At 44.6% G+C, this 21,543-nt stretch overlaps 4 protein-coding genes across 16 annotated transcripts; 2 read left to right on the forward strand and 2 right to left on the reverse strand.

The window, feature by feature from the left end:
• Positions 1-9: 9 nt before the first annotated feature.
• On the reverse strand, positions 10-11,447 carry abi1a (abl interactor 1a). 11 transcript variants are annotated; one of them, XM_088363546.1, is made up of 12 exons: positions 11,229-11,447; positions 8,373-8,540; positions 6,930-7,106; positions 6,144-6,158; positions 5,370-5,470; positions 5,109-5,261; positions 4,180-4,283; positions 3,753-3,851; positions 2,373-2,609; positions 1,987-2,076; positions 1,353-1,538; positions 10-1,278 (listed from the first exon to the last, which is right to left on the reverse strand). In XM_088363546.1, the coding sequence occupies exons 1-12, from the start codon at positions 11,343-11,345 to the stop codon at positions 1,103-1,105; spliced, it is 1,623 nt and encodes a 540-aa protein (XP_088219672.1). In that variant the 5' UTR covers positions 11,346-11,447; the 3' UTR covers positions 10-1,102. The 11 variants fall into 11 exon arrangements, with proteins under 11 accessions (XP_088219672.1, XP_088219671.1, XP_088219676.1 ...); XM_088363545.1 differs by having other exon boundaries at positions 5,370-5,473; XM_088363550.1 differs by lacking the exon at positions 1,987-2,076 and having other exon boundaries at positions 5,370-5,473.
• Positions 11,448-11,953: 506 nt separating this feature from the next.
• Positions 11,954-14,301, reverse strand: chmp4c (charged multivesicular body protein 4C). Its single transcript, XM_088363987.1, has 5 exons — positions 13,893-14,301; positions 13,163-13,340; positions 12,972-13,080; positions 12,750-12,885; positions 11,954-12,370 (listed from the first exon to the last, which is right to left on the reverse strand). The coding sequence occupies exons 1-5, from the start codon at positions 14,122-14,124 to the stop codon at positions 12,309-12,311; spliced, it is 717 nt and encodes a 238-aa protein (XP_088220113.1). The 5' UTR covers positions 14,125-14,301; the 3' UTR covers positions 11,954-12,308.
• Positions 14,302-14,356: 55 nt separating this feature from the next.
• zfand1 (zinc finger, AN1-type domain 1) lies at positions 14,357-16,939 on the forward strand. 3 transcript variants are annotated; one of them, XM_088363983.1, is made up of 8 exons: positions 14,357-14,869; positions 15,026-15,068; positions 15,190-15,229; positions 15,329-15,456; positions 15,549-15,640; positions 16,146-16,264; positions 16,340-16,495; positions 16,568-16,939. In XM_088363983.1, the coding sequence occupies exons 1-8, from the start codon at positions 14,713-14,715 to the stop codon at positions 16,742-16,744; spliced, it is 912 nt and encodes a 303-aa protein (XP_088220109.1). In that variant the 5' UTR covers positions 14,357-14,712; the 3' UTR covers positions 16,745-16,939. The 3 variants fall into 3 exon arrangements, with proteins under 3 accessions (XP_088220109.1, XP_088220110.1, XP_088220111.1); XM_088363984.1 differs by having other exon boundaries at positions 14,357-14,851; XM_088363985.1 differs by having other exon boundaries at positions 14,362-14,806.
• Positions 16,940-17,182: 243 nt separating this feature from the next.
• Positions 17,183-21,504, forward strand: maf1b (MAF1 homolog, negative regulator of RNA polymerase III b). Its single transcript, XM_088362984.1, has 8 exons — positions 17,183-17,709; positions 18,228-18,316; positions 19,806-19,937; positions 20,013-20,175; positions 20,249-20,370; positions 20,708-20,827; positions 20,896-21,003; positions 21,068-21,504. Exons 2-8 carry the CDS (start codon positions 18,234-18,236, stop codon positions 21,090-21,092), a joined length of 753 nt encoding a protein of 250 aa, XP_088219110.1. The 5' UTR covers positions 17,183-17,709; positions 18,228-18,233; the 3' UTR covers positions 21,093-21,504.
• Positions 21,505-21,543: the final 39 nt, after the last annotated feature.

Here is a 21,543-nt window from a genome sequence, read left to right on the forward strand (position 1 = left end):
CACGTGTGCTTGTTGTCGTATATAGAACTGTTTATTATAAAAGGCTGTACATTAATTTTTAAATCAACATATTTTACACAAATGAAGGGCAGCGTGGACTGGAAGCCAAATTTTCTTGTTGGATGCAGAAAAAGCAAATGCGAAGGAACAAATGAAAACAAGACCTGGTCTGAACTCAATGCAAACTGAATTAATGAAAGTTGGTAGGACTCAACGTGGCTGCTTGTCAAGAGCAAAAAAAAAAAAAAAGTTGCTTTTTACATTTTTTTTAACTTCTAATTCTTTAACATTACACCAAATTAACTTTGCATGGTCGGAATTAGTTGTTGGTTTTTAAACTGGCTACCCACCCCCTGAAGAAAAGCTAAGGTTAAGCTTAGCAATTACTCTAAACCTTGTTTGCGTAACGCTTCGATGCAAAACATTTCCTGTCATCAAATATGCTGCATGACAAAGCCAAACCGAAGGTGAACCCGGAACTAACATTGCATTACCAGAGAATTTTATTTTTTTTGCATTAAAGGATGCCAATGTGTGAACGCAGCAAATGTGTTTAATTTTTGAGGCCCGGAAAATTGCATTTCTTTTTTTTTTTTTTTTTAAGTTCAGTGATTCAACAGAAATACAAATTATATAAAAGGTGAATAAATTTACAACATAATGGCAATAGCAATAAACTGAAGTTAATATCATGAAGGCTGGCATGCTTTTTTTTCTAAATGGTTCTTCTCTCAGGGAGGAAGTATTGAGTTAACTCAATTTACAGCATAGAGAACGCCGCCGACTGTTTTTTTTTTTTTTTTACACATTTCCATCAAAGCTCCTTGTTGGAGCAGCCGGCCATCTTTGCACATCCTTCAATTGTTGTCTGTCCACCCACGTAGAAAAGCCCCAATACAGTGACCCCCCCCCCCCCCACTAAATTGCAGCTCATTATTTGTGCAAGCCGAACAGTCGCAGATTTTTAACCACTTTATTTTTTTTTTGGGTGTGGCCCGTGTCTGGTCCTCTCTGGATCGCGGGTGTGTCTGGAACCTATCCCTGGCAACCGGGGGCTCACCGTAGACTACTTGTACAGTTTCTCATCTTGCTTGGTCGCGTTTCAGTCGGCGTAGTGTATGATGCTTTCCACATAGTTGCCGGGGAAGAGGCCGGTGACGCCGCCGCTGACGCCCTCGTACCAGCCGTCGTCGTTCTTCTTCATCACATAGATGATGGCACCCTCCATGAAGGACAGCTCGTCATCTTTATCCTTGCTGTAGTCGTAGATGGCCACCACTGCCGGGAGGAGGTGGAGACTCACGTGAGGACACTTCAGAATAGCAAAATTGTGAGAAATCTGGCGCACCGACCTTTTTCGACGTAGTTTTTGGGTGCCCAATGGGGGTCTCCGTCGGCATAGGGGTCGTTGTAGTGCACCACTGAGGCATCCTCCTCCTCGTAGTCCACCGGGGGAGGGGGTGGCGGCGGTGGGGACTCATCGAACATGGCCAGGTCGTCCGGGGGTGGCGGCGGGGGCGGAGTCGGGGTGTCGGAGACTGCAGGGCGAGCGACGCGGTGTCAGTGACATGGAGATTGTGAGGTCAAGGGGTCGGTGGCATGACGATGCACATGCACAACTTACATGCACAACTTACATGCAAATTTGAAGAAAAGTATTTTTTCTTTTGACCAAGGGAGGGGAAAAAAAAAAAAGCCACACCAATGTGGGACATGCGTGTCTTTCATTCGATGGAACGCTACATTGAGACCATTACGACTAATCATGCAGCTACCATGCAGTCCAGCAAAATAAACTATGTGCTGCTGTAAAAAAAAAAAAAATTGCAAGCATGTTGAGTTAGTCACAGAGTTGCAAACAGTGAGAGCCACATTTGTGAGAGTGGAGCCAAAAATAGAGCAATGCATGCTGGGAACACAGACGATGATGAGGACGAGATGCTGGGGTGGGTTGGGGTGTCAATCAATGATGGGCTTCACACTTACTGCTCTCCTGCATCCTGGCCACAAAGCCAGTCAGGGGGATCTGTGGCGTCAGCTGGGGCATGGGGGGAGGAGGAGGGGGGGCCACGCACACTGAGGGACAGCACACACACGCCGGGGGAAAAAAAGAGAAAGACAAAAAAAGAGAGAAAGAAATGAAAAAGAAAGAGCATCAGTCACCCAAAGTGGAAAAGAAATGCCGCCCCACACGGAGCTGACGTGACAAAGGGTGTATCTCAAATACGTTTGGGGCAGTTCTGGGATTCAAAATACAGCCACTAAATTTCACTTGTATCTTGGCACCGATGTCTTCTTTTTCAGAAAGTCCCTGAGCTAAAATGGAATCACTACACTACACTAGACCGTCGTACTACAGGGGAGGGGCTTACTTGAGTTGTGGCTGTAAGCGGGCGTGCCCCCGTTAACATGAGGCTGCTGTTGCTGCATTTGCTGCTGCTGTTGCTGCAAGGAGAACTGTGAGGTGACGGAAGGGGCCCGACGGTAGGTGCCGGTGGCCGACACCATGGAGACCGACGAGTTGGCAGGGTTGTGCCGCGAAATCTGTCGCGAGATGGTGCCAAACTGCGACATCGGGGCGGGGCCCGGGCCAGGCCCGGGGGCCACCGCTGGCGAGGGGCGAGGAAAAATGGCCGGCAGCAAGCAGTAAGGTGAAAAAGATGGTAAAGCAGACACAGAGAGACCCAAAACAGTTAAAAAGCCTGATTAGAATCAGACATGACCAATCAAAAGGAAGCAGAGCAGGTTCTTAAATAACATTTCAGGAGGGAAATCAAATACAGCAAAGCCTCGGTTTTCGAACACAATCCGTTCCAGAAGGCTGTACGAGAAGTGAATCGTTCAAATTCCTAATCATATTTTCCCATTACAAATAATGGGAAAAAAATTCATCTGTTCCAAGCCAAAAAAACCACCTTTTTTAAGCATTTTTTCATTTGCGCATTTTTGTCCAACTGCAGCGCACCGCCGAACACACAACCGTAGCGTGTCGCCGTCCGCGCAACTGATCGCATTATTGTGACAGAGCCGTCGCTGAAATTTAGAAAATATTTTGAAAGTCCTGCTGTACTTTCCAAAATTTAAGTGGACCTCAGTGCGCAGGGAGCTTAATTTGGTCCGATTGCGCAACCGCAGCGCGCCGGGCGCTCAGTGTTGCATTGCTTTAGGAGCGTCTTTGTGTTTTAGAATGGCTTTACTATTCCCACTTGCTTCCTTTGGAGGCATGATTAGAGTTGATGCAATCCTCAGAGTAACGAGAATGTAATAACGACCGGAGTCAGTTGGCATGCGGGTCCTCTCGGCTCATCTCGCGAGGTTCGACAACCGAATTTCGTCCGACATCCGAAGCAAAAAAATCTCAATTTTTTTGTTTGAATACCGATTTGTTCGAGAACCGGGACGTTCGAAAACCGAGGCTCCGATGTATGTCCAGCTTGTCCCAGTTCTTATTCAACAAAACAATAACTGTTCAAAGTAATATTTTCATCATTTCAAGTATTTGCAAAGGAAATGCTGCCAACGATGATGAACCTGCTCAGCCAGCATTGCTTCGTTAGAAAAAGGCAACAAAGAAACGCTTCGACATTTGTTAGCCAACAGACAAAAAGTGGAGTCAACCACCACCACCATCACCACCACCACCATCACCAGCAAGATTAAGAGAACTGATTTGAAGGTCAGGCCCCAACAGACTGACCCACCAATACTGTGACCCGTGCATGGCGGCCAGGACGCCCGCCCGAGGGTCTCACCTATGGGTGGAGGAGGTGGTGGCGGCGGCGGTGGTGGACCGAACCCGCTTGGAGGGGGAGGTGGAGGAGGCACACCCGGAGGGGAGGTCATGAATGGGACTGTGGAAAGTTTTTTTATGTTCACAATTTACTATATGTCATCAAAGTAATAATAATCCGATTCCATCACCTTTTCACTTTCACCTCTACTTTGCATATCTCAATTGAACACAGATATTTAGACCCTTGGCCTTTTTTTTGTTTTGTTTTTATTGGTTGCTTTGTGGTAGACTGTTTCAACGGTGACTCTTCTTGCGTCGGCGAACCCGAAGCATAAAAAGTATATACGTATTAGAGCATTAGGTGCATATTCATGTGTGAATGAACTGAAAGACATTTATAAATCTGCACGCCACGTGAAGCACAGGGAAAAGACAAAAACCCTAACCTGGTCCCAAGTTGGGAATGGAGGGTGTAGGTACTGCGATGGGAATGCCGATGCCACTGCTGCTGCCGCTGTTCTCCCGGCTGCTGCTGCCCCCGCTGCTGCCGCTGAGACACCACACAAACACACAAGCAATTGTTTGTGTTTATTCTTATGATTTAGAAAGAGGAACAGAATACATTTTGTAACCATTCGAAGGGTTCAGATATTTTCAAATAAAATCTGCCGGCTGTCCTCGTGTGAACAGCAAAATTCCGCATTAATTCCATCAATGGGAGTGAGGGCGACATGAAAGTGCCACATCTGAGTTTGACCCCGGGGTGGGTCTGCCTTGATCCTCCTCTGCGTCCTCCTTCCTCTTTCATCCCACTTTAAAATGATACCCCCGCCTCCCCGGGGCATCCCTCGACCTGCTTGTCAACTAACGTCCCTGAAACCCTTCAAGCACCTTCCATCCCAGTGAGCCAGTGCCCACTCTTGCCATGGCCCCTCCCCTTCCCACCCACCCCCTCCCAGATTCATGTCAGTGGAGCCCCGGGGCGCTCGTGGCACAAACAGCAGGGGGGGGGGTTGACCCTCCGCAGGCTGCACAATAAAAGTGCCAAGCCTCGTTTTTTTTTTTTTTGAAGGCCAATTTGATCTGGCTACTTCGCTCGTTTACGAGCGTTCCCCAGCCGCCTCATTTGCTGCAAAAAGAGCAAAAGAAACATAAAATATTAACGAGCGTCAAAGCCTGACTGCCGCGCTCCTTTGCTAACGAGCCCTCGCTTCAAACGAGATGAGTGTTTGGCTCTCAATGGAGGTGCGTGAGCGAGCAACGTGCTGTGGGACGAGTGTGAGATGTTTCACTTCGGGGCTCCCAAGCACTACTTTTCTATGTGGCAGCTGTTTTTCATATGTGTCAGGAAAGAGGGGGCGGGGCGAGACGCTACCTGTGTGTGCGCTGCCTCTGGTTGAGCGAGGCCGTGCGTCCAGGGCTGTGCTGCGCGGCGTGCTGGTTGCCCAGGCGGGCCGGGCTGGTCATGTAATCGTTGGGCACCGTCGGGGGCTTCACTGGCTCCAAAGTTTTGTAGGATGCGTTGCGCCTGTAGAAGCGCCCCCCCACCCAAAAAGGAGGAAAAATGTGTGGTGAACACCGATCCTAATGAAAGCAGCAAATGTTGTGATCCACAGCGACTAACGGAACGTCTTACCCAAGTGTCCCGCGCCCCGACATGGGCGGGCTGGGTGGTTTCTGCGTAGGCGGGTTGGTCCGCGATAAGGTTCCCGCTCGGATTGACTGATTGTTTCCGTGCTGCTGCGGTCGGGAGGAAGGAAGACAGAAAAAGAGGAAAAGGTCTTTTAGACAAGGCGACTTGCTGCTGCTCCATTTTGGGTGACGGCTGCACTTGTTTACAAATGTGAAGGTTGCGTCTGATGTGTGAATGAAATGTGTTGGAAAGTTACCTCTGCCAAGGAAGTTTTTTTGTAATGCGTTTCTTCTCCAGATTAAGCAGCAAAAATAAAACTTCATTTACAGAGTCAGAGAATTTTGTTTGATTTTATAATCAATTTGTTCAATTGACATCTGGCATGTCTTTTTCAATACCAATCTTAAAAACTGTGCAACTGTTGAATAATCAATCGCCATTGCCATTATTTGACAAAGTGTGGGTTTTGTATGCAAGCGAGTAAAATGAGTTCGTCTGGCCTTGGCGGAGGTCATCTTTGCTATTGTGGTTGTGTTCTACTCTTATGAGTGCAGTGTGGGGGGAGCTGAGGGAAAAAAAAAATCTCAACTACTTATCTAAGGACGACAACAACACATAACGTGAATGACAACATGTATACATAGGAATGCGGGGTTAAAAGGTCGGGTGCATCTTGTCATTAAGGGGTTGATTAATGGGGAAATAAGACAGAATTTTCATATTGTGCAGTATTTTCCATGTGAAAAAAATGGGTCACGTGGAGGACAGAAAACTTACCTTGGCTTTCATCCACTTAGTGTGGGCAAGTGGTGAGGGGAGTTGGATTGGGGGGGGTGGAAAACAGTCAGAAAGAGGACATGTCAAAACGGCCACAATGTAGTGAGGTCACAAAGAGACAGCCGAGAGAGAGTGAACAAAGCAGTCATCCATGATGCAACATTTGCGTTTAGCCTTTCGCATGCCAGGTCCTTCGCTTTGCGGCCAAGGTGAGACGCCAACTTCAAGTTCGGAGGGGAAACGCAGTTGTCACGCTGGCCAGGTTAGCAGCGTTGGACGGCATTCGCTTCACAAATGTAGGTCATGCTCGCAAATGGCAAGACGCCCATGCCCCTCCCTTATCTTTGCTCCCTTTCTGTGCATGGGAACACTTGAATTATGACCTACTTAAAAAAAAAAAAAAAAAAGTAAGAAGCCTTTTGGGAGTGATGTCATCATGACCCAGTGACCTCCACATTCAAGCTTCATCGGCAGCCGTCAAGTGAAGATGTCCTTTCCCAAAATGCTGCCATCACTTTTCTGAACTTCAAATGTAATTACCAGCAAATTCTCCCATGGAAAAAAAAAACCTTTTAGAGAGAAAGAGAAAACGTAATCATGGAGACCATTTGGTTGTCGTCTGAGCTTTCCGTTTTCACCCAAAGGCCTGACCAAAGACGTTCTCTCTGAGAGCAGCATGATGTTATGTTATCTCCTATTATTTTCCCCTTGAGATTTTATTTTGAGGACATTATCAGCCAGCCTTCAAGAAGATAGTGACAAGCTCTCTCTCCCTCTCTCTCTCACCTTGACTCCGTGTCCGACGTCATCCAGCACGGCGTAGTCGATGGGCTTCCTGATGTAGCGCACGGGACGTTCCATGTTGGCTGGTGCGATGATCTTGTGGGTCCTCGCCGTGTTCTTGTTGGTCGTCAGGATGCCAATCTCCCGTCGTGCCACCTTCTCTTTGTGGATGTCCACTGTCTGGGGATGACATCATAACAAGCGGGTGAAGGTGGTTGCTGAACAGAAGCTAATGCGCTAACACTTCTTGTAGTTCAACAATGACTTTTGAGGGGCTTGTTGAAATAGCAACCCGTTCATCTTCTGCTTTATTTGCAACATCCGGTGACTGACTCACTTGTTCCTTCCCCGGCATTCATGTCGCGAGACGCGCACATGCACAAATGGCTCATGTTTGTTCTTGCCAACAAAAGCTCTGGGGGATTTTTTTTGGGGAGTGCGATGCAGACAAAACGATACAAAAGAAGTGACATGCCTTCAGTTTCTTTAGCAGTCCTGGCTGTGCTAACAGTGACTCACAAAGACATGTGAACTTATTGCGGTGTCCACTTGTGTGGCCTCCGCCAAATTGACGTTTACGACTTAAATAGAAGGTGACTCAGTTTAGGAAGTCAAAGCTGCTCAAAACAAGACGACAACTTTTCTATTTTACGTCTATGTTGTGTCTGAACAGCGTGGGAATGTCATTGGCATAGAAGCCGCGTGACGGACACACGCGGTTGGTCAGTGGCAGTGTCAGAGGTCGTCAGTGTGAGGCGTCGGCTTCCGCTACGCACACAAAGCTCTCCCTGTCGGCAGCCTCTTAACAGCCACTTCACACGCTGCACAAGGTGGAAGAGGAGCTTCTCCCCCCCCCAACAGGTCTCTTGCTCTTCCTCCACGATCACTACTGCAGCTTGCGGAACAACATTTCCCTACAGCCCACTTTTTTCTTCCTAAAATGCTGTTAACGATTGAACCGATCTTTATCTGTGCTTCATATTCCTCTCCCAGCCTGAACCAGGGTGTTGCCATGGTAACAAAAAAAGTCCCACAACCTTGATGTTGGCCTGACATATATCCGCTGAGATAAAAGTGTACAAATTTCTTAAGGTCTTTGGCCTGCTAACTTCCTCCTTCTACTACACTCTTGCCCTGGTGCCAACGGAGGTTTCCGCCGTCCGCGTGATGCCATAGAGAAAAGATCTTTGGGCCGTGGCTCTTCGCTTGACTTATCTGAGCTCTTAATTCCTTCATCTGTATTAGCTGCACATGCAGGAGGCCTACCGGAGGCTTGCCGCGACAGAAAAGGGCAAGCTTCCGAGAGGTTTGCGGTCCACCTTCGAGCTCGTGGGACTATGATGTGGCTCAAAGTAGGACCCCGACAATGGCGGTTGTAGGAACGACCCAGATTCAATATTCAATAAGTGAGAGCGACCGCCGGTGGGCGTGTGCGTTTGTTATGACCTGCGAGATGTGGTTGATGGAGGACTCCATGCGCCGCAGCTGCGAGGCCTGGATGTCCAGCAGCTGCAGCACGTTGTTGGCTAAGGCATTAATCTGGTAGGCCACGCTGGCCAGCGACTGCGTGGTGTAGGCTTTGGTCTCCTCCAGAGCTTTCCTCTTGTCCTGGGCCTGCAGTGGGGGGGGGCACACAAAAGACAAAAACGTAAATTCAAGTGCAGGCCTACATTTCACACTCAATGTTTATTCTCCTCCTACTACATTTACACTTCCTCCCCCGGGATACAAACTGTCCAAGTGTCTCCACCCAGATGCCTGAGCAGGAAGCGGACTTCTTGACGCGGTGACATCACTCAGAAATCAGACAGAAAGTCCAGCCTGCACACTTGCTTTGTCAAACGGGGCAAGCGTACTGAAATGTAACATTTTCGGCACGTCAGCCGGCATGCAGACAGACATGTTGGAACGTCTGAGGCCACAAGCCAACGCAATTGATTCAACTCTGACACACTCGTCTTTCCACACATCCAGAGAGAGCCCGGCTACAAGAAAATCTCAGGAATGCTTGGAATCCAGCAGAAGTCGTTGAAGAGCTCTTGGGGTGTTGGGTCGTCAGGGCGGGCGCCGCGAGAAAATAAACATTCAGGAATGGAAGGAGCAGGATTTGTTGTTGTTGTTCAAACTCAACGGCTTTTAACAAATGGCAAATCTCGCTTGAGCCAAAAGGCTCAAAGGTCAAGCGAGCGTGGAAAGCGGCACGATGAGGGGAGGAGGGCGGGGGAGCGTTTGCAGATCTCTCGAGGCTCTCGGCCGTGGGCAGCGTATCCGCCGCTGATTGTTGCCGACTGTAATCTGGGCACGGGCAGCTGTTGATCTCGGATTGATGTAAACGTCTGAAATCCGGAAGCTCATTAGGAATAGCAATGACGCGCGTTCGCTTCGACTCGCAAAGCCTTCTGCTTCACCGCCTGGCATGGATGGACACTCGTCTCTGGGATATCCTAATACATTTTTCTGCATTTCCTCTTAAGGTCATCTGGTCTCTCCGTGTTGCAACTTGCCGATGTTGACCCCGTGACTCCAACCTCGCGGGTCGCTTCCCGTTTGAAGCCTCACACAATTGTCGGGCGTCGTTTAATCTCATGATGTCAAAAATTCAGTTAAATAAAATATGTATACATTTCCCCCCTATAATCTCCAATCTGGGTTCATTGCAACAAGCATTTTACGCATTCAAACTAGGATGCAAGAAGGAAAATAAATGTATAAAGCTGTTATGCTACTATGCTTGTTATGTGACGTGTCGGACTAGCCATAAGGCCCCTCGTGTGTCTGTCTATGCCAAATCCACAATGACGTGAACGTGCACACACGCAGACAAGCCTCAACTTGAAGCGACTTGTCACAGCAACCCTTCACAAAAAGCCTAGCTTCCTTCCTTTCTCTTCAACATTCTCGAAATGTCACAGCGTTCAAAGAAGACGGTGAAAAGCTAGCAGTAAAGGGACTTGGCGGCAATGATGGCGTACTCGCCGTCTTTGGCGTATGACTTGCATTTCCTCAGGAAGTGTCCTCATAATTGAGCCAGCATAACCACGTGTTAATCGCCGGCTTTTGTCCTCGAGGGCTTTCCTGTTTGTTCACATTTAGGAGATTAAAAAAAAAAAAAAAAAAAAGGACGACGAGTGTGTGTCAAGTGTCACATATGACATTTTGGGATTTCGAAACATCACCCTTAAAACTTATTTTGGCGAATATTTTTTAGCAGCATCATTGGTAGGAAAAAAAACAATACTTTCTATAGAGGACATGTTATCCCGCAAAGACGTCAAAGCGGACCAGAAGACACTTTAGCTCCATTTGAAGCTGGTCTTCGAGGGCTATAATTGGCACCAATGTTCCTCACAGCGGTGCCTCCAGGCTGCCAAATCGTACAGCCAGAAGGCTGAGGAAGAAAACTAAATTACAGGGAATCCTGGCGGGGGAGTGCGGCTGCAACAGACACACCCTCCCTGACTGACAGAGCACCTTTTCTTCCTTTTTCCTGCTGTTACTTTATCACCCAACAAAGCTGTCACATTTTTAAAAACAAACCCCCAGTGTCACTCATGAACCAAATGGTCCTACAAGCACCACGGTGGAAGCCCAAGGGCCAGAAGAGACAAAAGGTATCGAGAACTTTGTTGAGGGAGAGGGGAGAAGACAAAAAAGAATCAATAGCCAAATCAATAGCTCCAAGCATTATTAACCTGACTACACATTCCTCAAGCCTGGAGATCTACTGTCTCTCAATGAAACACTGCATTCCACACGCATGTGTCTCATCATAAACGAGCTAATGGACTGGAGGTAATGCAGCAACATCAACACAAGTGTGACAGCGGAGTTTACTTGTGGCCACTGAACGCTCCACTGCAACAAGCACTGTTTTTGAGGTACAAAAGAGGTGGTTTGAAAATGGTCCGTGGCTATGATGGTAGCCATAAAATGTTCTACTGGCGGCGTGGCGTGTTAATGTGGGATTATATGGCTTCTTTTGCGGGCTTTCTCGTGAAATAAAAGCAAGTTTAACAGCTGAGACGCGTTCACTGACCGGCTGTAAAACAGGCCTCCGCGCGTCGGTAGTTTTTAACCCACACGGCGTATTTTATTATTCGACGGGGGTAAAGTAGACACACCCTCCGCGTAAACACGTCAAATATCACCACCGCGGCTCATAACAAGACTCCCAGAGAGCAGTTTGCTAAGTTAGCCCCGTCCGCCACTTTCTTTTTCCACATTTCCGGTGCCAACCAGCGTTCGGATCCTCAGCTTTTTCGCCACAAAAGACAGCAGGAGTTAGCTCCGCTTTTAGCTTACCTGCACATAATTGCTTTCACAGTAGTCCGCGACTCGGGTTAGGTTCTGGTAACTCTCGACAAGCGCTCTCTTGCCGGCCGGGATCTCCTCGTCGAGCAACATTTGTAGTTCCGCCATCTTTACATGTCTCCGCTGAGTGTCGTGGTCCCTTCGCCGACTTCCCTTCAAGTGAGGCGGCCACCAGCTCAGCTTCAGCCCCGGGTAACGAGAGCGGCCCCTCCCTCGCCTGCTATTTGTGTGCGACTCGCCCATTGGTTCCTACAACCGCTGACGAGTGTTCAGCCTGTGTGTGATCAAATGCTGTTTGGGTCATATGTGGTAATACATTAAGATTTTTTTTTTTCATGACCATGATAAGAAATATATATCACACAAACAAATTCCTTATCATGGTATATATATATATTTATAAACTTACCATGTTTTGTAAAGCTTTTTTTTTCAAACGACCATGTATAAACGTTTCAAAGAAAAATCAACTATGTATAGTCAGGCTTTTTTTTTTAAATAAACGACTGTTTATCGTAGTATGGTATTTAAAAAAAAAACAATCAACCTGACGACATTTCTATTTCTAAACAACCATCTAAAATACAATTTGTATCTGTGCCACAAGTATCCTTTATGACTCAAATTTGAATGTGATAAAATCTCAATTAGATAAACAATTATGTACTGGAAATGATAAATAACTTGGGATTTGTGGATAAAAAAATGAAAAAAAATTCATATAGGAAGGTGTTTTTTATTATAGTTGAAAATAAAAGCAAAAAATATTTACAATAGCGCAAAGAGATTACCTACAGCTGTGGAACAAGTACTGTAGTTTGATGCTCAGTGCTGTAAATCCTTAAGCGTAAGTTACTCTGCGCCAATTTGAATTCAGATCAAATTTTAAAATGAAACAGAAAAAAAGTGACAGGAAGCACAGTAATAATTTCCTTAAGTGTGACATGGCAGCTGCTCATTGAACACACGGGGAAGATGTTCCAACATGGTGGTAATTGCTTCAAACCCACTAAGAAATTTAAAATGCAAGTCTGTCATTGTTTAGCTCCATCCTCCCCTTAAAAAAATGGCTTATGATCCCCATGATGCCAGCATGCGCATGTCTTCCTCATCATCAGCCCTTCTTCTGGCCGCTTTAAAAACAAAGACACAGAAATGCAAATTAGATTTTTTTATGTGCATTGTTTTTAGAATTTTAATGAAGAAATGGGGAGGAGGGAATTTCAATTAGTACTTTTTCAAGGAAAAATCCTTTAACATATTTGTCAATGAAAAAAATTGAGAAAGAAACAAATTTTACAAGAATAAGCTCCTTTTTATGAAATATCAAAGTAATGTTCTATTAAAAAAAGAATAGTTCAATTTCTTACAAGAGTTTTGTTGTTTAAGGGGAAAAATAGCTACGAAATGAATTGTACTTGTCCAGAAATAATTAGTAAATTTCACAGAAATAGACTTTTCCAACATAGTGTATTTTTTTTTTTTAAAAAAGAAGAAGAATATTGTACATACTTGCGCGGTGAGCTACGCGTCCTGATGGAGCCGAGGGCAGTCTGGCGCTGGGCACCGAGGGCAGTCCACCCATGCTCTTCAGGTTCTCGTCCATGTCCTCCTGCTCGAGCTCCTCCAGCTCAGCCAGCAACTCATCCTAATAGCAATAAATAGTTATAGTTCGTTAGTTTTTTTAAGAAAAAAATACTTAAAATGTATTAGTTGCAAGGGCAAAAAGTATACCTCGTCGAAAGTGTCACCATAAGGTCGGGAGATGGCTTCATTGATCTCACGAGCCACATCTTGCTGTTCGTTGATGTCCTCCATTAGATCGTCTATTTTGTTTAGATCCCTGAAGAAAGATGGAGGTAAACGGAAGTTCGCTGTAGCATGTATTTGTTTTCAGTGCATCTACTCATAGGCGTACTCCTTACATGCTCTCGTGGACCTTCTTCATGGCCTGGGCAGCGTAGCCCATGTTTCTCACCACCTCTGTATTGGTGTGCGAGTTCTCCAGAGCCTCCCGCTGGAACTCAATGGTAGAAAGCGTGCCGTCGATCTGTGTCAGCTGCTGCTCCAGGCGCTTCTTCCTTTTCAGGGCCTGCAGGGCAGCTAAGAAAAAGTTTGTGGGCATTAGCATCGCGGCAGACCAACACAATAGATATAGTCCCATGACGACACAGGGAGGCTATTTTTAGTCTGGTGTGCTGTGATTCAACAGGCAGTGAGACAGGTTTTTATGAGAGTACAAATTACATTGAACTTTTTAACGTGGAGGGTTTAAACACGCTTCAAGTGTTTTCGCCAACATTTTAGTTTTGCTGCTACTAAAAGTGCCAGAATGTCAGTTAATCGATTACTCGATGTGATTCACTTAAGAATAATTACTAAATTCATGCATTTTTAATACTAACAACTTGTAAGAACAAGTTTGTAAGAACTTGGCGTCACATTTTTGGCCAAAAAGTGGACATTTGCCCCAAAGTTAGATGTCGCTTGTTTTCCAGGAAGATGCACCTGTAGCTCTTCCTAAAATGGCGGCTGTAATAACACTTCACATCAGGTTTGGGCATTTTAAGACGACGCCTAATACACGACGTGAGTATCTTGTAAACTAACTTTTTAAACCCTTTTTGTTGGTGACGAACATTGAAACATACGTACCTCTCTTATTTCTTGTGCCGTGCTTTTTGGCTACCATTACTTCCTGCTCTATTCGTTTTTCCAGGTAATCCTGCTTCTTGGTCAACATATCCTCGGTCTCCCGGAGCTTGTGGATGGCCTCCCCAGCAGAGGGTCCCCCCTTAGACCGGTGATGGTGTTTGGACCTACCCCCGGACGACGACGACGAGCCGGAGCTCGAACTCCCTTTAAAGAATTTCGTGATTTTACTCATTTTGGCTGGGAGTACCTCCGACGGTGGGTAAAAAGCAGCGCTCGGTGGAGGTATGCGGACGCCGAGCTGTTATGATTGTCAGGTGTTTCCACGGGGTGTGTGAGTGGACGCCGAGCTGTTTTTCCGGCTCGACGAGCTTTAGTGGTTGACGATTCAACTTTTGCCACACCTGATCCCCATCACCTGCGTGACATCATCGAAACGCTTACACCCCCCCCCCCCCCCCCCCCCCCCCCGCGTGACGGGGGAAACGTTCGACTGAATATTTTCAATTATTTATTCAAATATACTCCTAGCTATTATGGTGCGGTATTTGAAGGAAGGTTTGTCGATAAACGATCAACTGGAGCAATAATTAAATTACTGTTTAACTATAATGTAAAAATGTGCGCCATCGAATTTCACTTCCGGGGTAATCCACAAACACGATTTATTTATTCAAATATATATTTAACTATATTCTTTAATTATTATCAAATGAGTGATTAGTGATTATCCTTAAGAAAATACACTTCTAAATTGTGAGAAAATTGTCGTAAAATTTCACTTTCGTGATTTCAGTTGAATTTCAATTCCGGGGTCAAATTCATGTTGACATTCTTGTTGGAGAAGCTTACTGCTAAGATAATGGCTGAGTTAGACATCGGAAAGCACTGTCAAATAGATTCTTGTCACCAACAAGGTCTCGAACGTCTTCGCTCTTTTGCTCCAAAAAATAACGATTTGGGTGACGTTAACATTATCGGTATTCAACAAAATACCCGTCATAGCTCAGTAGTGCTAGCATGATTCTGCACTCATCTTAATCACAACTAGACTCATAGATTATCTAAATATACTAAACGCTTTAAATAGGTTTTAATAGTCAACTGTGCAATAACTGTTGCTTTCGTTCATTTAGATTTCCTTCCATTTGTTTGTGATTCCTGCAATGGAGTCTACTGGTAAGAAAACCTTAAGGGACATTATTTCCAATGACCAATAAGAAGTAGTTTTTTTCTTAATATTTTCCACCCCAAAATGTTTTACATATTGGCATATATTGCAACCAATTTATCTTTGCAGTCTTGAACACAGAAGCAGAGAGGCTCACTCATGTTCTCAGGTAAGTGGCACTTAATAGTGTAGGAAAATTCAAAAACAGCTTTCCTGTTGCGCACATCCGTATTTTATCATGAAAATTCTTGAAATTTGGAACTCTCAGGAGCCCGCGAGAAGAGAACCCCAAACTGCGGGCAGCAGCACAAGTTATCCGTGCTCCGTTGAGGACTGCAAGGGGAAAGAACTCCTTCCTGTTGTCTGTTCGCAGTGTCAGAAACACTTCTGTTTGGCGTAGGTTTACACTATGAAGCCAGATTAAAACTCCCTGTGTTCAGTTTAGTGATTAAGATTCCGCTACGTCTCTTTTTGTCCACTGCACGCAGCCATCGTCATCAAGATGATCATAAGTGTGAGAAGCTGGAGGTGCAAAAGCCACGCATGGCAGCCACCAAGGAGCTGGTGCAAAGAATTGTGGGTCAGTTCTTAAAATTAATAATAAATGAAATGTTTCTGCTTTTCATTTTTTGCCCACAAGGGGTCAGCATTGTACAAAGTGTGTGTGCATTACACACAGTTTGCCAACCTAGCAAAGCACACGCAGTTTGCCAACCTAGCATAGCACACATTTGGCATTAGAAAAGTTTTTTTTTTTTTAATGTATTAAAATAATGACTTTGCCATTGGAAAACATGGTGCGGAGGACGGCACACGCAATAAACAAGAAGAATACAATTGACTTGAGTCAATCTTCACTGATTAACAAGAGCTTGATAATAGAGAATTCACACAAATTTAACTAAACAAACATTTCTAGGGAGCGTGTTAGTGTTTTTTTTTTGTTATTTAAAAATGACTCAGGCAATTATGCTATGAGGCTAACGTCTTGATTTGAAGTGTCAGTCAATATTTTTTCAACCAATTCAGTGAAATAGTATGGTGTAATTTGGTGATCTAATAAATTTCCACTCTCGTCCATTTAGAGTCAAAGGATGGTTCTAAAAGCAAAGGCCGTAAAGGGGCAAAGAACAGCGCTACAGCAGCCAAGGTAGCTCTGATGAAACTCAAGCTCCATGCAGCAGGAGACAAGAGTTTACCACAGGTACTTTTGAGAACTTAGTTTATGATCGCTGTTGGCTAGTTTCCTGATCATATTTTGCTCCACGCTTTCTTTCAGACTGAACGGATCTACTTTCAAGTGTATCTTCCGAAAGGCTATCAGGCGGCCAGTCAGCCGATGTTCTTCTGCTCCAAATGGAGCGTGGGGAAGGTGGTGGATTACGCCGCCTCACTCGCTTCCCTCAAGAACAACAATAACGTGCTCGTAGCTCAGGTAACAAACAACACGCCTGTTGGCTTAAGTATGTCTTGGGTTACCTTTTTTTTTTTTATATATATCCCCCAGAAGTTGCGCCTCTGCCATCCCGAAACGGGGAAGTGTCTCCGTATGGACGACAGCCTGCACACGCTGCTGAGCAGTCCGGAAGACCCGCTGCACAACGGGGGGAATGTGATCCTTGAGTACCTGGACAACGAGAGCACCGGCGTGGAGGATGTTTCAAACTATGTTAAATTCAAATAAGTGAATGACATGATAAAACGCAAGTTTCACAAAGAAACTTTGTTGCTCTTGGGTACCTTATTATGAGTAGGGCTATCAGGGGAGTATTGTTGTCTATTGGGGGAGAACTGTTTATCAATTAGAAAGCAAAACTTTATTAGTTCCACAAATGGAATTTTTGCATTGTTTTGCCAGCAAGTAAATTTTATAACTTGTTTTCGTGGTCACTTTTTACAATATCTTTATTGTTATGCTATTTCCTTTTTCTCAAAAACAGGACTGAATACTGAAGAGATTTCTGACCAATCACAAGAACTCGCGTACGATTGACAGACGCCCGCGGCCAAATCACGAGGAAATCCTGACCAATTGCGTGCACCCTGGCTTGATTGACACATATTACAGCCAATCGCATTTCAAATGCGACGTCAGTCGGATTTATATACATGAAAAGGGGGCTTGTCTCCATCAGAAAGACGATTGTTGTGTTCGTAAACAGAAAGACGCAGCGGATTTTGTCGACGTTTCTCAATAATTTGTCCGGATTCTAAAGGCTTGCCCACGCTCACCGTTCAACTGATCGGTCGCTTGGACAACGGCGACTTGATCCACCGCGAAAAAAAAAAACGGTTTCTTTTTGTCCTATTAGGTCGAAAGTGATGCAGCTGCAGACGGACCCCGACGGGCGCAAACAGTCACTCGATTTAATCTCATCGCATTTAATCGGAAAGAGTAGTTTTTCTATAAACCGAAAGTGCCTCAGAGCGGCGCATTCTCGACCGAGTGCTTGTAACAGATTCTTGAACGCGCACTAATTCCTCGGTTGTAAACGCACAACAACACAAGGAAAACGAAGCTTGGAGGTGACCAGAGCGGCGAACTCCAGCAAAAATAAGAATAAAAAACGAGCCGAGAAGACTGCAGAGTGAGACAAGCGACTTTTTTGGAACATCTACTTGGCTTTCGCGTCGAGGAATATCGACTTGGTAAGTGATTTTGCGGTGGAACTGTGTTGATAAATAGAAGCAGGAAGACGATTGGGGACAATGTGGGGGAGGGGCTGGCAGAAAATGGCGGTCGTTGTCAAAGATGTCCTCAAGATGGCGGTGCGCTCACTCTTGCTTATGTTTTTCGCCACATAAACAAGCTGTCAAACGCGTACTTTTTTTTAAACAAAACATTGGATTATATTGTGAGTCAACTGCACTGCTAAAGTAATATCGTTTTTTTATTCGCATCTATTTTCTTCCTTTTTTAACATTCAGCTAAATAAGTCGCTATGTGCTATTTTTAATTGTGTTTTTATTTATTTTTATTTAATTGCATGTTATTTTACTACGTTTATTTATCAATTTGTTTTTTGGCATTAAATGTTTTATACATTGTATTCAAAGTATTGTTATCTATCTATCTATCTATCTATCTATCTATCTATCTATCTATCTATCTATCTATCTATCTATCTATCTATATCTATATCTATATATGCTTTTTCCCCCCAGAGAAGGCGATGAAGTTGCTGGAAAACTCGAGTTTTGAAGCACTCAGCTCACGGCTGTGTGCTGAAACAGGAGAGTCTCGTATCCTTGGCAGGTGGGAGTTGGTTATTATTACTGTTATTAATTATTTACTCAAGAAATGTAGATTAAAGAAATATTTTCAAGCCCTTCAAAAAGGTGCTCTATATATTTTATTGGTATGCAAAATTAAGATTCTATTTTTAAACAAGTGATGATCAATAAAAATTTATTTTCGTTATCTAATAAATCTTGACATTCAATAAAATAATTTATTCAATAAGTAGCAATCTACTAGTTTACCATTACCATTAAATTGCTCAGGTTTATTGACTGCTAAACAGAACGTTAAACATTGTTCTGAGATATAAAATGTTACTAATTCATCTCTAAACCTGACTTGATGTTCTCCGGAAATGAGAAATTTGTGACCTCGCATGGGGGGCAGTAGACCAAGCAGATCTGTGTTGTTACTTAATCATATCTTGGAGCACAACTCGGAAAGTTAATGCCTAACCACCGGTGTGTGTTTCCAGCTTCAAGCGTATTACCTTATGTAAGAACATAACGGGCCCGCAGTTATAATTACACAGCACGTCGTTTACATGCAGCCTGCTACCGACCACAGTGCAACTGGAGCACACGTAACACACTGGCTATTTTGAAGTCCGTTACGTGTTAGACATGTACACACACAATGTAGGCAGCTACGAACAGTTGTGCACGGTTAAGTAAAAGCTTGCTGACTTTTAGGCCGCTTAGATTCGTGAAGCAGTGACAGAATGCCCACTTGGAAATAAGTGCACAAACATCTATTTAGAGTGGTGTATTTCTAATGTGCTGTTTTTCTTAAAAGTTTATTTTTTATTTGTTACCTCATAGGTTTTACAGCCGTTCTTATATGTTTATGTAAAACAACACAAAGTACGTTGTTTTGGAGTGTTACACTTGTGGACCTTTTGTGTGTCACACTTGTGGAGTTTCGTGTGTCAACTTGGTGTCATTTGTTACGTGTGTCAAAGTTGTTTGTTGACATCAGCTGTTTGTGTGTGAGGGGAGGAAAGGGTCAGCTCTGTCTCTACAATAGTCATCAGTGTTGACTTGAGCAAGCTCGATCTTGCATAACAAGCAGTCTGTTCCAACGCATCACATTTCACCAGCATCTGACACGAAGAAATAAAAGTGCAGCAACTTGGTCTTGTCACATGACTTTCAGAGATAAGCTTTGGTGCTGGAGATGAGCAGCTAATCTTGTTTGAACAGCAAAAACACTTCCACTTTTTGTAGGGGATATGAGTGTGCCTCAAGTATTCAAAGCTGAAAGTCACTTATGTCAAAATGTGCATGCCACATCATTAAGAACACCTTACAATCAAATTTGACAATATAAGAAGCAGCATAAAAAGCGACATGTCTGTTTTAGCTTTTTTTTTTTTATCTGAACACTAGCATTGATTAAAAAAATTGGTTATGTTTTAAAATATTTTCCGCAGCTGCGTTCTTTATTCATTCTCGCTTTACATGTTTTGTCTTTTTCTTTAAGTATTGCTTTTGTCTGCCAACAGGATCGAGAGCTACTCATGCAAGATGGCGGGCGACGACAAGCATATGTTCAAGCAGTTTTGCCAGGAAGGCCAGCCGCACGTCCTGGAGGCTCTGTCCCCGCCGCAGTCCGCCAGCGCCGCCAGTCCCGATTTGTCAGTCGCCGTCGCCCTACCCCCAAAAATCAATCGCCTTACATTCCGCGATAAAAAACGTCTCCCTCCCTTTAGGCTGGCTAAGAGCGCCGAGGACGCGGAGAATCCTCTGAGTGACAAGTGCTGCAGGAAGACTATCTTCTACCTTATCACCACGCTTAATGAGTCCTTCAGGCCGGACTATGACTTCAGCGCGGCGCGGGCGCATGAGTTCAGCAGGGAGCCAAGTCTCAACTGGGTTAGTACACGTTCAATTGAATTTTTTTTTTATTTTAAAAGCCGAAACCTAACAAAAATTTTGTGGCGGTCAGGTGGCCAACGCTGTCAACAGCAGCTTGTTTTCTGCTGTCGGGGAAGGATTTAACTCTCTGGGACCTGAGCTGTGGAGCGCCATCGACCAAGAGATCAACCTGCCTGCCTGCGACATCTACAGGTAATCCATGCGGTCCCTGATATTTTTTTGATAACCCCAAAAATATGCATGCTACATTAATTGCAGACTTTAAACTGTCCCTAAGTTAGAACAGTTGTTTCTGTGTCTTGGAATTTGCAGGCAACCAGCTATAAAGTTATTGTTTTACTTAAATTTAAAAACAGTTTTAGACCAGATTTTGTTTTTGTGACATTCCAATAACGTTTTCCTACAAGATTTTCATCTAATTGTCAATAATTTATGAAGCGGCCATTCCAACCAGGCAGTTTGTGTGGCTGAATGTCTCCCTCTGGTGGCCATCCTCAACAGTACTGACTTTTTCGTCCCCCACCCTCAGCTACAATCCTGATCTGGATTCTGATCCTTTCGGGGAGGAGGGCAGCCTGTGGTCCTTCAACTACTTCTTCTACAACAAAAAGCTCAAGAGGATAGTCTTCCTCACGTGCCGCTACGTCAGGTAAGAGCTGTTTTTGGTTTTGACCTCCCCCACACCACCAGCCGACTCACTTTTGCCGCCCCCTTCAGCGTCCTTAGCGGCTATGGCGGTGACGGCCTGGACAACGACGAGTTGGACATGGAGCTGGACGACCAGGACGATGAAGAAGAGGAGCTGGACGGCTTCACAGAGGACAGGTGAGAGCTAACTAGAATTTGCGCCACCGTGACAACAATGCAATGTTTTTTGTTTTTGTTACAGGTGTCCCAGAGTCGTGTGCGCGTGAATCTTCACTGTCCAGTCATCGTTGTGTTTTTCACGCAAAGCAGTTCTCACGCTTTTCTAGGATTATATGCATGTTTAAGAGTTTTTTTCTAACAAATGTTGAGACGAGGCAAATTGCAAAGAAAGTCAACAACAAAAAGGAGGCAGTTTCCTGGGCTGGAACTTGTGTTACTGTTTTGAAGTATCCTTTCTCTCCGCTTAGATTAACAAAGCTCGTTTTACCACAGCTTTTACGTCAGATGTTCTTTTTTGTGTGTCCTAAATATTCCTTTTTTTTCTATATTTGTGTGCACCGGATTTTCATGCACTTGTGAATAGAGTGAAACTAAGCTACATAATGACTGTATCTGTGCTTTCTTTTCTGTGTTCTAATATATTACTGATGTGAATAAACACCTTTTTTATGAGTGTCATTTTGCTTTTGTTTGGTTCAACACACATGGCTCACAATT

This window comes from Syngnathus floridae, chromosome 20 (assembly GCF_059516105.1).
Source record: "Syngnathus floridae isolate MCC-2025c chromosome 20, RoL_Sflo_1.0, whole genome shotgun sequence".
NCBI classification, from domain to species: Eukaryota; Metazoa; Chordata; class Actinopteri; order Syngnathiformes; family Syngnathidae; genus Syngnathus; species Syngnathus floridae.